The 13,969-nt window shown below is 41.0% G+C and overlaps 1 protein-coding gene across 1 annotated transcript in view; it reads left to right on the forward strand.

Annotated features, from left to right (window-relative positions):
- NEK9 (NIMA-related kinase 9) overlaps positions 1 to 13,969 on the forward strand; it is a 37,201-nt gene that overhangs the window by 16,843 nt on the left and 6,389 nt on the right. Inside the window, exons 12-20 of the mRNA XM_010855723.1 lie at positions 276 to 476; positions 663 to 709; positions 1,922 to 2,077; positions 3,653 to 3,761; positions 4,609 to 4,770; positions 8,453 to 8,623; positions 9,372 to 9,431; positions 11,964 to 12,169; positions 13,278 to 13,439. Coding sequence (XP_010854025.1) covers positions 276 to 476; positions 663 to 709; positions 1,922 to 2,077; positions 3,653 to 3,761; positions 4,609 to 4,770; positions 8,453 to 8,623; positions 9,372 to 9,431; positions 11,964 to 12,169; positions 13,278 to 13,439 — 1,274 coding nt within the window. The remainder of the gene's footprint in view (positions 1 to 275; positions 477 to 662; positions 710 to 1,921; positions 2,078 to 3,652; positions 3,762 to 4,608; positions 4,771 to 8,452; positions 8,624 to 9,371; positions 9,432 to 11,963; positions 12,170 to 13,277; positions 13,440 to 13,969) is intronic.

Consider the following 13,969-nt stretch of genomic DNA (forward strand, 5'->3'; position numbering starts at 1 on the left):
TCCTTTTTTCTCTGTAAAATAGGCTTAAAATTTTAAGCCTTTTTAACACGATCATCCCACCATTTTTTAAAAAACTGTTACATAACAGTATGCATGACCCTCTAAATATAAAGAACTCTAGGCTTCATAGACAGTCTGTCAGATTTCTCTGCTGCAGTCATCTGATATGAATGAGCTCAGTGTCTGAGGTCGTCCTCATTCCAGTCCTATCCAGCTTTCTCATTAGACAAAACAAGTAATTCATTTAGTGGGTTCTGCTTTCCTTCCTCTCACAGATGAAGGTCAGCTCTATGCCTTTGGATCTGACTATTATGGCTGCATGGGGGTGGACAAGGTTGCTGGTGCTGAAGTCTTAGAACCCATGCAGCTGGACTTCTTCCTGAGCAATCCAGTGGAGCAGGTCTCCTGTGGAGACAATCACGTGGTGGTTTTGACACGAAACAAAGAAGTCTACTCTTGGGGCTGTGGTGAATATGGTAGGTGTTGCCTTGACTCTCTCCACTTATTCCCAGGGGCACAGCCTGACTTCAAGCTTACGCACCTCTAAATATGTCATGTAGCCTCTATTTAAGTGTTAATTTAGTAAAAGAGTATCTTATGGAACATTTTCATTGGGACAGGAGCCCTCACATTATTGATTTTCTTTCTCATGTGTGTCTCAGGACGCCTGGGTTTGGATTCAGAAGAGGATTACTATACACCACAAAAGGTAAAATCAAAGGCAGCTGCTTCTTAGCCTGTCTAGGTCACACAGCCTTCAGTAATAAGTCCTTCCCTGCCACCTCCTATCAAGGTGTTTTCTTTCTGAAATATTCCCTATCTGGGAGATTGACAATCCAGGATTCCTAATTTAGCACTCTGTGGTCTTGTCATCTGACTAAATCATGAAAAGTTGAGAAATGATGTAGCCACTATGGACACTCGAGTCACAGCTTGCTCATCAGTGAGCGCTGAAATTAGCATATACAGTGAAAAAGTCACATCAAGCTAAACACACCCTGCGTGGAAAGATGCTAGAAAGCAATATGCTATCCTTTCACCTGGCAGAGCCATTTCCCTTCCTCCTTCCACAACTGGACACCAGATGAAGTAGTTGTTTGTATTTAGGGGTCATAGTGTATGAAGCATAATACCTAATTCCTCAGCACTGTGGAAGCAGGCACTGCCAGAGCCGGCATGGGAGTGGAAACCAGCTGAGTGAGAACATGGCCATGTTCCCACCCTGGGACACAGGCTCACCCACGGGAAGTCTGACTGTAATCAGCTATACTATTCACTATTAAAGATGTTTATTTACATTTTAAAAATTAACTAATTTATCTGTGGGACCATTCCCACTGAGTAGAATTCATAGCTATTCCTCTTCACCTGAAAAGGCTCTAGTATTGTTAGAAGGTTTGAGTTTTCAGGTTTCACAGGTACACCCATCATGTCCCCCACCATTCTCCAGCCCTGTCTAGTTAGCTGCAGAGGGATATGAGCCTTCAGACATCTTGGCTGCTGCCTCAATCCTTGGTCACCTCATTTATTGTATGACTGGGATTCCACAGGTCTGAGCTCTTCTGTAACCATCATGGGATGTTGTATCTCAGAGCACTAAATCAGTAATAGATTGAAGCTTCTCCTTCCTCGGTGTTTTCTGAGAAGTGTTCCTAAGTAATAACTAAGTTCCTGTTGCTAAAACTTTGACAGAAGCTATCTGTTTAGCCGACCTGCAGTTGCCTCTTTATTATAAAACTTAAGCTCCTCATTGAAAACAGTAGTCTCTAAGCTGCTGGGCAAATCTGACGAGAATAGAACTTCCCTGTAGTCATTCTGCTAAATGCAGGACATCACAGTTTTGAAAGAATTTGAGGATTTTTTCCTAATACAAGTTATGTTGGGGAGATTTTTTTTTTTCTAATTTGTTTTTTTCTTGCAGGTGGATGTTCCCAAGGCCTTAATTATTGTCGCGGTTCAATGTGGCTGTGATGGGACTTTTCTGCTGACCCAGTCAGGCAAAGTGTTAGCCTGTGGACTCAATGAGTTCAACAAACTGGGTCTGAATCAGTGCATGTCTGGAATCATCAACCATGAAGTGAGTACCCCATTTGGTGTCCTAAATAAATCATCAGAACCTCTCTAGGTTGAAATTTCTTTGGAAATGCCATTATTGGTTTGTGACCACTTAAGAATAAAGTGAGGATCTCCACAGATACTATGTCCAGCAAAGGTAGCCAGCCACAAAAGAGTACATACTATATGATACCCATTATTGGAAGTTTGTGTGTGCTAAGTCTATTTAATCGTGTCTCTTTGCGACCCCATGGACTGTAGCCCACCAGATTCCTCTGTCCATGAGCTTCTTCAGGCAAGAATACTGGAATGGATTGCCATGCCCTCCCCCAGGGTATCTTCCTGACTCAGGGATCAAACCCACATCTCTGACATCTCCTGAATTAGCAGGCAGGTTCTTTACCACTAGTGCCACCTAGAAAGCCCACTGATGCCCATTGTTTGAAGTTTAAAGGCAAAATTAACTTATGGCAGAAGTCAAAATAGTGGTTACTTCTGGGAGGAGGGGTATAGGCATTAACAGGAAAGATAGGAGAGACCCTAGGATGGTGGCAGTGGCCTGTATCTGGGTAGTTTTTATGTTTATATATCTATAGAAAAATATATCAAGCTGTACAGTATTGTACAGTACATTATACCTCAATAAATTAGTTGATTATAAACAATCAAGTGATGGAAATCAGGTTCTACCTTGTCCCTGAAATATAAACACAAGAAAATTAACATTATGAAAAGAAACATTTTTCCATGTATCAACTCCCAGGAGAGTTTTTAAGATTACTTTCAAATCACTGATCCTATACAGGCTTATTAAATGTAATTACTATTACCTCCTTCAAGCATGTCATAAAATACACCTTTAATATTAAGCCCTAGTCCTCTCTTTGTGGTAGTATGAGTTTTCTTCCTTTTCTAAAGAATCGTATTAAGAGACAAGTTTGCTGACTCAGTGGAAAAGAATGGAATTAATTTTAAGCAATCTGTTTTAAAGTAGTGATTGTGAAATGGGAGAGTACAAATTTGGTGCAAGTCTTGGGAGGGTGTCTATGTAGTTTGAAAAGATATTCAGAATTAACATTACTTGATTTGGGTTTTGTTACTGCATTGTATTGTGAAATGTTAAACTTACATGACAAGATTTATTTTTATGCTAATCTAAGGGGATGTGGGTTTTAACAGGTTGAGAACTTTGTAGGTAAAATTAGGTCACAGTAAAGTGATAGCTTAATAAGCTAGAGAGTCTTCAAGATTCTTTAATTCCTTGCCCTCCTTTTTTTAGCTATGCACAGTGTATAACCAAGACAAATGTCAATGATTCTGTCCTTATATAGATGCCTTCTGGGATGGAGAGTTCATGTTTTGCATACCCTAATTTAGGAATTTAAAACTTCCATTGTCAGAAAGTCCAGTCTCATACTAAATTCTCTGATTACATATTGAACTTATTTCTTTTTTTATTCTGTTGGAGATGAAAAGTTACCTAGTACCTTCTTAATAACCTGATTTGCTTGAAAGTCCTTTTGGTCACCCTGACAATATTTTCAGCCTATTTTCCCTCCATTTTTTACCTCATGAGTCTTTGCTTATCTTGTTCCAGGCATACCACGAAGTTCCCTACACCACCTCCTTTACCTTGGCCAAACAGTTGTCCTTTTATAAGATCCGTACAATCGCCCCAGGCAAGACTCACACTGCTGCTCTTGATGGTGAGTTGATTTACAACTGTGTGCACAGGCCTTAGAATTTCAGGTTCTTTATTTATCAAGTAGTAGCTCTTAACTAAATGTATTCTTCTTATTTCCCCCCATCATCAAGTATTATCTTGTTAACATCTTGGGCGTTCAAGTAAATGTTTTGTTGGTAATCATTACAAATGTATAATCAATACATTTCTTAAGGAAAATGCCATACCTGTAATTTCTGGCAAATACTGTCTCTAATTAGCACCATCTATAAGTTTTCTAAGTTAAATAGTACCCATTTCCCACCTTTATAATAGAGTATACAGGGCTTTCCTGGTGGCTCAGTGGTAAACTCTCTGCCTGCCAGTACAGGAGACCCATGTTCCACACCTGGTTAAGGAAGGTCCCACATGCCACAGAGCAGCTAAGCCCGTGCACCACAGCTACTGAGCCTGGGATCTGTAAGTACTGTGCTGCAGGTGTTGTGTGTAGGTGTAGGTGTTGAAGCCTACACGCCCTAGAGCCTGTGCTGCACAAGAGAAGCCACGGCAATGAGAAGCCCGCACACGGCAACTAGAGAGTAGCCTCCACTCACCACAGCTAGAGAAAAAGCCATTGCAGCAATGAAGATCCAGCCAGCCAAAAATAAATAAATACGATTATTTTTTTAAAAGAATATATAATATTGAGTCATTCCCTCTATCTAATTGGTCATAGTTCCCCTAACTGCCCTAGGTCTGGGCTTATGTGGCAGTTTATACTTGTATACTCTTAATAACCAGAAGCTAGTCTGTAGGACTCTGCATTGTCTGCCTTTTCTCTGTTTCATGACCCATTTGTACCTGGTTATTTATTTTTGCTTCTGTCTCAGAGCGAGGCCGGCTGCTGACCTTTGGCTGCAACAAGTGTGGCCAGCTGGGCGTTGGAAATTATAAGAAGCGTCTAGGAATCAACCTGCTGGGGGGACCCTTAGGTGGAAAACAAGTGATCAGAGTCTCCTGTGGTGATGAGTTTACCATTGCTGCTACTGATGGTGAGTCTGTTCACATTATTTCAAACTTGCTGGAAAGATGGGTCTATTTTAATTTTGGGGTGTGAAAGAGGTGGGCTGGTCATGTATAGCTGGGTCATATGTTTACTTTTTTATTTGTGTTAAATTGGTGGTCATGTTTTTATGCTTGTGTAACCTCATTAACTATTCATGTGTCCAAGATAGTGCTTGTTATAAAAAGCTTAGATTTCTAGGAAATGGCAAGTTAGTACTCTTAAATTCCTACTTTTTTTACTTTTACTTTTTTGGCACAATGTTTTAAGAATTATCAAATACTTACACCTTGCCCAGCACCATGTTGGTTCCAATAAATGTTGGATGAGTAGCTAGAGAGAGGAATGTGTGTGTGAGCCTGTGTGCTCAGTCTTGTCCAACTCTTTGTGACCCACCAGACTGTAGCCCACCAGGCTCCTCTGTCCATGGGATTCTCCAGGCAAGAATACTGGAGTGGGTTGCCATTTCCTGACTCCAGGGATCTTCCTGACCCAGGAGTTGAACCTATCTCTTGTGTCTCCTGCATTGGCAGGCAGATTCTTTACCACTGGTGCCACCTGGCTAGAGAGGAGAACATCATGATTTGACCTTGCTCCTAGGTTGGGGTCACTGCACTGCAGTGATGTCCTTAGGGGTTGCTAAAACTTGAAAGGCTGTATACCGTGTGTCTCTCAACTTTCTGAATTGGTCTAATGGGATTTTCTTCTCTTTCCTTTCAGCTATTTCTTCTCAGCATCTTCTTACTGTTACTTCTGCTACCCTTTACTCCCTTTCCTCTTTCTTCTGCTTTCTTTTTTTCTCTTTTCCTGTATCACCTTGATTTTTGTAGCCACTTCTTTCTGGTAAATAGTGAACAGCAAAACACGTTTCATTTTCTTATCTGTTGACTCTTTTTTTGTTGTTGTTATTGCTCATGCTCAGAGATGTCTTTGTTTTCTTTCAGTCTGTGCCTGGTATTTATACAGGAGAGATCCAGCAATAGTGTCAGACAAATGATCTGTTACAATACCTAAGGACGTGAACCAGCCTTCAGAGTTGTTTGTCTCAAAACAAGGGGTTTTAGGGAACAGACTGGTTAGTTCATGCTGCTGCTGCTGCTAAGTCACTTCAGTCGTGTCCAACTCTGTGCGACCCCATAGATGGCAGGCCACCAGGCTCCCCCATCCCTGGGATTCTCCAGGCAAGAACACTGGAGTGGGTTGCCATGTCCTCTCCAATGCATGAAAGAGAAAAGTGAAAGTGAAGTCGCCCAGTCGTGTCCGACTCTTAGCGACCACATGGACTGCAGCCTACCAGGCTCTGCCGTCCATGGGATTTTCCAGGCAGGAGTACTGGAGTGGGGTGCCATTGCCTTCTCCGTAGTTCATGCTAGATAACTGGAAATGTTAGACAGAATCAGGGTGTCATTGAGAATTAAAAATACTGTAGCAAATTCAGTAGCACTTTCTGATAGGGCCTTAGAGAGGGAATGTTTCTTCAGTAGATCTGTGTACTTCTCAAGTTAAACTTCTCAAGTTAAACTGATGACTTTAGAATTAGATTCTGTGACTGGGCATATTACCTATTGATGTATGTTCCTCTACTTCTCTGAACTGTACTTGATCGCCTCACATGGCAGACATTAACTGTGTGTGTACTATGCTCCAGATCCTCTTTTAGACCCTGGGAATATGGAAGTGAGTTTCAGTAAAAATAGAAGTGTGATCCAGCAATTCCATGCCTGGGCTTATCTCCAAATAAAAGGAAAAGAGTAATTCAAAAATATACATGCACCCCAGCGTTCATAGCAACACTATTTACAATAGCCAAGACATGGAAGCAAGTGTCCGCCAAAAGACGACTGGATAAAGAAGATATGATATACATATACAATGAATGGGATATTACTCAGCCATTAAAAAGAATGAAATACTGCCATTTACAACAACGTATATGGACCTAGAGGGTATTATGTTTAGTGGAATAAGTCAAAGGAAGACACTGTATATTAGCACTTACATGTGGAATTCAAAAATAAAACAAATGGATGAGTATAACATAACACAAGCAAACTCACAGAGAGAGTGAGGACAAACTAGTAGTTACCAGAGGGGAGGAAGAAGTGGGGAAGAGCAATGTAGGGGCATGGAATTAAGAAATACAAACTGCTGTGTATAAAACATAAGCACCAAGGATATATTGCATAGCATAGGAACATTTAGCTATTATTTTATAGTAAATTTAAGTGAAATATAATCTATAAAACTGTTGAGTCACTATGTTGTACATCTGAAACTAATAAAATATTATAAATCAACTATACTTAAATTTTTAAAAAAAGTCTTGGAAAGCTGCTCTCCTCAGGAAATTCATAGTTTAGTAGGGTAGGGGAGATGTACATATAAACAGATCAGTGCAGTCAGGTAGGTTCTCTGCTGTTAATTGCAGCGTCCGGCTCTAAAGCTTAAAGTGTCCAGGGCTCAATCCTTCCATCCCTTCCATTTTCTGAGTGAGGTTATTACCTTAAATCCTCCCTTGTACACTGATAGCTTTATATTACCATCCCTGACTCCCAGACCCACTAATTTAACAGCCTCTTGACTAAAATGTCTAAAGATAAGGTGGCTTTATAGCCCGGTCTTCCCAGATTGGTCCCGATTCATGCCTATTATCTGAGCTTAATCGTTAATAGCCCCCCCTTTTCATTAAAAAGTGTCCTGATTTGGATAAGAGGTAATGAACATCTCAAACAAACTTACTGTGTTCCAAAACAAATTTCTGATTTTTTGTTCAAATCAGTTCTTCCTGCAGCTCACATTCCATCCATTAGCAAATTCTATAGATTATCTTTGAATAATCCAACCACTTCACTACTGCATCAGTTCGTGACTACAGCTGATCTCTCTACTTCCACCCTTGGGTCCCTGCAGTCCGTTCTCCTCATGGTAGCCTGGGGGATACTTTTAAATACCTACTGTTAAGTATCTTTACTGGTCTCCTATCTCAGACAATAAAAACTAAAGTCATTGCAGTGGCCCACATGACCCAGACCTCAGTCACCTCCTGACCTCTGCTGTAGCCACTGTCCACTCCTTTACTTTGCTCCACCTGCAGAGGACTTCTTGCTCTGTGTTTGTGATACTCACCTACCTACGTGGAGCTTTGTACTTAGCTGTTTTCTCTGCCTGGAAAGCTCTTCCCCTGGATAGACCTGGTTCCCTCTCACTTCAGTAGGTCTGCTCAGGTTGCCTACACTATCTAAAGAAATGATACTCCACTGTTATAGTTTATTTCCACTTTTCCTTATTGTTGATCTTCCTTCAAAGCACTTAATACTACCTAAAGTAATTAATCAGTCTCTCCCCACTAGAAGGTCAGTTCTGCAAGGGCAGCGACTTTGTTTTGTTCACTGCTGTCTTCCCAGCACCTCAAGCAGTGCTTGTCATGAAGTAGATGCCAGTAAATACTTGAATGGATGACCAAAAATGTTGAATGAGTGAATGAATGGATGGCAGCGTGTAGAAGCGATGGTCATTTTTACCTGGGTGGCATCAGAAATTGTTTAGGCTTTATACAAGGGAATAAACGGGCGAAAAATCTTTTTAGCTCTAGAGCATAAAGGTGGGGAATCCAAAAGAGTTGGGAAGCCAGTGTTCTGTTCAACTTTCTGCTATTTATTTATTTCTTACAGATAATCACATTTTTGCCTGGGGCAATGGTGGTAATGGTCGCTTGGCAATGACCCCCACAGAGAGACCCCACGGCTCAGATATCTGCACTTCATGGCCTCGGCCCATCTTTGGATCTTTGCATCATGTCCCAGACCTGTCTTGCCGAGGCTGGAACACCATTCTCATTGTTGGTAAGGGTTCCACTTGTTGGTTAGGATGGCTTTGACAGAGGATTGACCTACACCTAAGTTACTGAGGGTCACACTCTTGCAAACAAAAGTGTCCTAAAGAAAAGAAGCTACTTCTGTAATCTTAACAGTGATCAGGTGGGAGAAACAGAACATTGTTATTTCCTGAGCTTTGTCACTTACTATCTCATGAAAACTTTAGGCTCTGCCCCCTTAACATAGAATTTGTTACTTCTGGTTGTCCACTAATTAGTTTATCTGTAATCATGCTTTTGTGAGAAATATTCAGTGCACCTTTAAAAAGAAACTAAATCATAACTGTTTTCTACATAAAGATTCCTTTGTTATGAACTAAATTATAAAGGCCTGTTTGAAGGTCTACAAGTTCATTGTTTTAGGTCAATGGTTCTCAACTTTGGCTGCACATTAGAATCCCTTGAGGAGTTTTCAGAAATCCCATTGTCCTGACCAATTACATTGGAACCTCTGGATTGGGACCTAGGCATTGCTACTTTCTAAAGCTTCCCAGCTAATTCCAAAGAATAGTTAAGGTGGAGAATTGCTACTTCACGTAGTGATTATAGTTAAAGTTGCTAGTGGTGCTTGGCTTCTAATATTTATATCTAAAATAGTAATTAGTTGTCTGGTGTGAGATAGCAATTATCTCCTAGATTAAGTCCCTATCCAAGTCTTGTCATTTTTCCTGCCTCTGGCTGTAAACAGTGCTTACCTACTGAATATTTTTCCTCAGAGAAAGTATTGAATTCTAAGACCATCCGTTCCAATAGCAGTGGCTTATCCATCGGAACTGGTAAGTAGCAGTATCTCAAGTACCAGTGGTTTTTCTCAGGTGTGAGTCTTTGGGTTGAATTCCATGCAGTCTTCCCAAAAAAAGGAAATAGGAAATATCTTTGGGAATGAGGAGCACAGTGATCAAGAGGGAAGAGCATATTTTTGTAGATTTCACAATAGATTATGACTTTTACTTTGTAGTCAGGGGGAGAGTACATCTTTGCCACCACACATGTGGGAGTAATTACATGGCTAGCCCAACATTGTAATGTGACTTATGTACTGTTCCTTTCCCTAGAATGCTAGGGGCCATGTTTTCTGGCCACCCTTCACTTCTATGGTGTTCCCAGCGGTGTTCTAATCTATAGAAATAGTCCTTCAAAACAGGCCCTCAGAATTAAAAGTTGGCTTTACTTTCAGTGTGGTCAGGAAAATCAGCCCAAAGGTCTCTAATACTTTTCCTTTGACTGCTTTGTTCATGGTTCCCTTGTCTAGGGCCTTGCTAGGAAACTGAATCTGTGTTCCTTTTGGTTTTCCATTTGCTAGAGTACCTATCTATAGTCCTTGATGTCTCAAAACTGGATATTTTGTGGAATCAAAACAGATAAAGACCCGGAATGAAAGCAGATTAATCCTCTAAAAAGACAGCTGAAAATCTGATCCAGACTTGTTAAACTCCAGTTGACATAAACACACATCATACCTATTATTAGTTTTCTTTAGTAACTCATTGCTCAGCATCTGTTTTTCCATATTAATATCTGTTACAAATGATAAAGTATCTTTTTGCTAAACACAGCTGTTCTATTATAGCTTTATTTTACTGGAACAGTATTTAAAGGAAAAACATAAGATTAAAAGCACATGTCCGTTATCTGGAAGATGTAAACTCTGTAAGAGGAGGGATTTTTGTCTTTTCTCTTCAATAATTTTATCCACATTGCCTAGAAGAGTGCCTTGCAAATGGTATTATAATTAGTCAGTAAGTGTTGATTGAGTGTGTTACAGCCATCCAGTGGAATATTATATGTGTTCAAGTGAACAACAACCCATAAAGTTCAAAAACAAGCAGAATAAATAATATATTGTATAAGGATACATAAGTGTGTGATAAAGTCCCCCCCCAAGAAGAAATGAAAAATACAAAATTAATCAGAGTAGTTATATCTAGGTAGGATGCCAGAGAAAGAAGGGAATTCACAAGGTAGATAGAGCAATATCCTTATTCAGTCCTGTCCTGTAACTCTGTGCAACAGTCAGAATGTTCTGTATCTGTGCTGTCCAGTGTAATAGCCACCAATCACATGTGGCTGCCAAGCGTTTGAAAAGTGGCTCTTGTGACTGAAGCACTGAATTTTTAATCCTGTTTAAATTTAAATAACAAAATATGGCTAAAAGCTACCATATTGGAAAGTAATTGTACTTTCACATGGTAGATTCATGTATGTTTCTTTTGTTAGGCATCAAAACTTACACATGTTATAAATAGTCTTATGTATATGTCAGTGGTAATATAACTTATTTTTTGTAATACAGTTTTTTTAAAGCCATTTAAGACAAAAAAGCAAGCTTCAGAGATTATTTTGGCATCTATAGTTGTGCTGCTTCGATATGAGCACAGTGTGGCACAGTGCAGTCCTCAAACCAAGTTAGCTGGCGGTCATGAATAATAATCCTTTACATTTAACTGTAGAAGATACCATGCAATTCTTTTGTTGTTTTTTGGCACATTTCTTAGTTATATTTTTCTTTGGCCCATTTGAAAGTTCAGTTTCATTTCCTGACTGTGCATCAGCTCATCTTCATTAAAGGTAATTTGGAATCTGCTGTGTGACGTTAAAGAACCAGCCATCACATTTTTTGTTTTTGTTGTTATTGTGCTTAGTTGCTAAGTTGTGTCCAACTCTTTTGCAATCTCAGGGACTGTTAACCCACCAGGCTCCTCTATCCTTGGGATTTCCCAGGCAAGAATACTAGAGTGGGCTGCCATTTCCTTCTCTAGGGTGTCTTCCTGACACATTCTTTACTACTGAGCCACCTGGGAAGCCCTCAAATTTTTTAAATTCTTACAGATAGTCATTAAAGAATTTGATGAATTTAATGGTTGAGGACTTCTCTATTCTATTGTTTTCCCAGAAAGGGAATTAATGGTGAGCTTATCTGGCAACTTTAAGAGGTGTTTGGCTCAAATGTGAAAAATCTTTTGTATTCAATATATAAGAAGAACCTCCATGGAGGATGCTGGAGTCTGAATACTTAAGGTGTGGATGCAGTGCTTGGGGTCATTATTCAGTAATCCTGTAGAACATTGATAATCTGCTGAACATAAGTACAAGCAAGTTTGGAAAGTAGAAGTGAATACTGTCATAATGATCCTGATACACAATACCTTGTGTAAAAAACTAGAAATTTAGCCCCAGGTATCTGACTTACACTGTTGCTGTTCCACTTCACGCAACTCTCAGAAACTCTCCAGGGGGTAGTGGGGCTGTCAGCTGGTAAATATTGTTGCATAGCAAACCTCTGTATTTCTGTGCTGCATATCTGTCAGTGGTTCAGAGCTCTAGCCCAGGAGGTGGCAGCGGTGGCGGAAGAGAAGACGATGACAGTCAGCAGGAATCTGAAACTCCTGATCCAAGTGGAGGCTTCCGAGGAACAATGGAAGCAGACCGAGGCATGGAAGGTCTTGTCAGTCCCACTGAGGCCATGCGGATCAGCAGTGGGGCCAGCAGCTCCTGTCCTGGCTGGCTTCGAAAGGTAGTTCCTTTGGTGATGGGAACTCTGTAGGGACTAGAAGGATCTCTGTTTCCTATGTCCTGCTCAAGTGCTTTGCAGCAGGCATCTAGGTTTCTGATTCTACCTGAGCCGAAATCATCAAATCTCTAATCCTTTTTCTTCCTGACAAGAAAAGATAAAGTGGTCTCGTACCTATATTACTTAAGTGGATGGAAATTAACGTAACCTTCCTTGAAAGAAGTATTTGTAATGCACGTGTGCAAAGATTAAGCTTATAGATTTTGTACTGTGGTTCGTAGAAGTAGAATATCAAGGTAGTTGGAATGCCTTACAGTAGAAAAATGCCTTAACAGTGGTTACATGGGATGATGGAATTACTGTTGATTTGTATCATGTCCCTTTGCCTATCAATATTTGCACATTTTCTACAGTGAATATTTATAGTTAGGGACTTCCCTAGCAGTCCAGTAGTTGAGACTTTGCCTTCCAAAGCAGGGGATGCAAGTTCGATCCCTGACTGGGGAGTTAAGATCCCACATGCCTAGTAGCCGGAAAAACCAAAACATGAAACAGAAACAATATTGTAACAAATTCAATAAAAAGACTTTACAAATGGTTCACATTAAAAAAGAAAATCTTCTTAAAATTATAGTTAAGAGAAATTTTAAATCCCACCCCCCCCCAACAAAAAAGAGGGAACCTGTAAATGTAAGGCTCCCTCTGAAATAATATTAACCTTGATAGCTACTTAGGAATGTGGATGAAAGAAGCGGCACACAGTTCTGTCTAAAGCTTCAGCCTTTAGCAGCCTGGCAGTTAGCCTCACGGCCATCACCTTAGAGCTTCGCAACTTACTGAATAGCCTTTGTTGACTGAGTGTGTTGAGGCATCACGCTGGGTATCAAAAGTGTTCTTGAAATTGAGTTTGAATTCCCTTCCCTATCCGCTCCTCAGAGGAAGGACTGGCAGGACGCTGACTGACGGGGCGAGCTGTGTTGTAACCACAGCTGTCCTGCTCCACTAGAGGGAGCTGGTGACACGCCAGCGTGAAAGCTACAGCCGGGAAGGAATCCGGACGAAAGTGAAAAGGCTCAGATGGAACTGATGAGGTTCTTTCTCTCATACATAGGAGCTGGAAAATGCAGAATTCATCCCTATGCCTGACAGCCCATCTCCCCTAAGTGCAGCTTTTTCAGAATCTGAGAAAGATACTCTGCCGTATGACGAGCTACAAGGACTCAAGATGGCTTCCGAAGCGCCTTTGGAACACAAGCCCCCAGCAGGAGCCTGGGTAACTGAGCTTTTGCCTTTAAATCAAGACTAGATAAACAATGGCTGTAAGCTCTACCCCTTTCTCCTGGCCTCCCTGTCTCTCCCGCTAGCTTCGTTGTTTCCCAGCTGCCCAGCATCAACTCACACCTCCTGTTCAGCAGTGCTTAAAGCCTCTGCTGCTGCTGCTAAGTCGCGTCAGTTGTGTCCGACTCTGTGCGACCCCGTAGACGGCAGCCCACCAGGCTTCCCCATCCCTGGGATTCTCCAAGCAAGAACACTGGAGTGGGTTGCTATTTCCTTCTCCAATGCATGAAAGCGAAAAGTGAAAGTGAAGTCGCTCAGTCATGTCCGACTCTAGCGACCCCATGGACTACAGCCTACCAGGCTCCTCCGTCCGTGGGATTTTCCAGGCAAAAGTAGGCAAGGCTAAACTGACTTCTGCGGAAAGTATTTACCCTTTCGTATTTCTGACAGGCCCACACCTTTCTATACCAGATGATTGTCTTTCTTTTCTCTCTGCCTTCAGTTCAGTTCAGTGGCTCAGTCGTG

Source organism: Bison bison, unplaced genomic scaffold, assembly GCF_000754665.1.
Source record: "Bison bison bison isolate TAMUID 2011002044 unplaced genomic scaffold, Bison_UMD1.0 scf7180017864368, whole genome shotgun sequence".
NCBI lineage: Eukaryota > Metazoa > Chordata > Mammalia > Artiodactyla > Bovidae > Bison > Bison bison.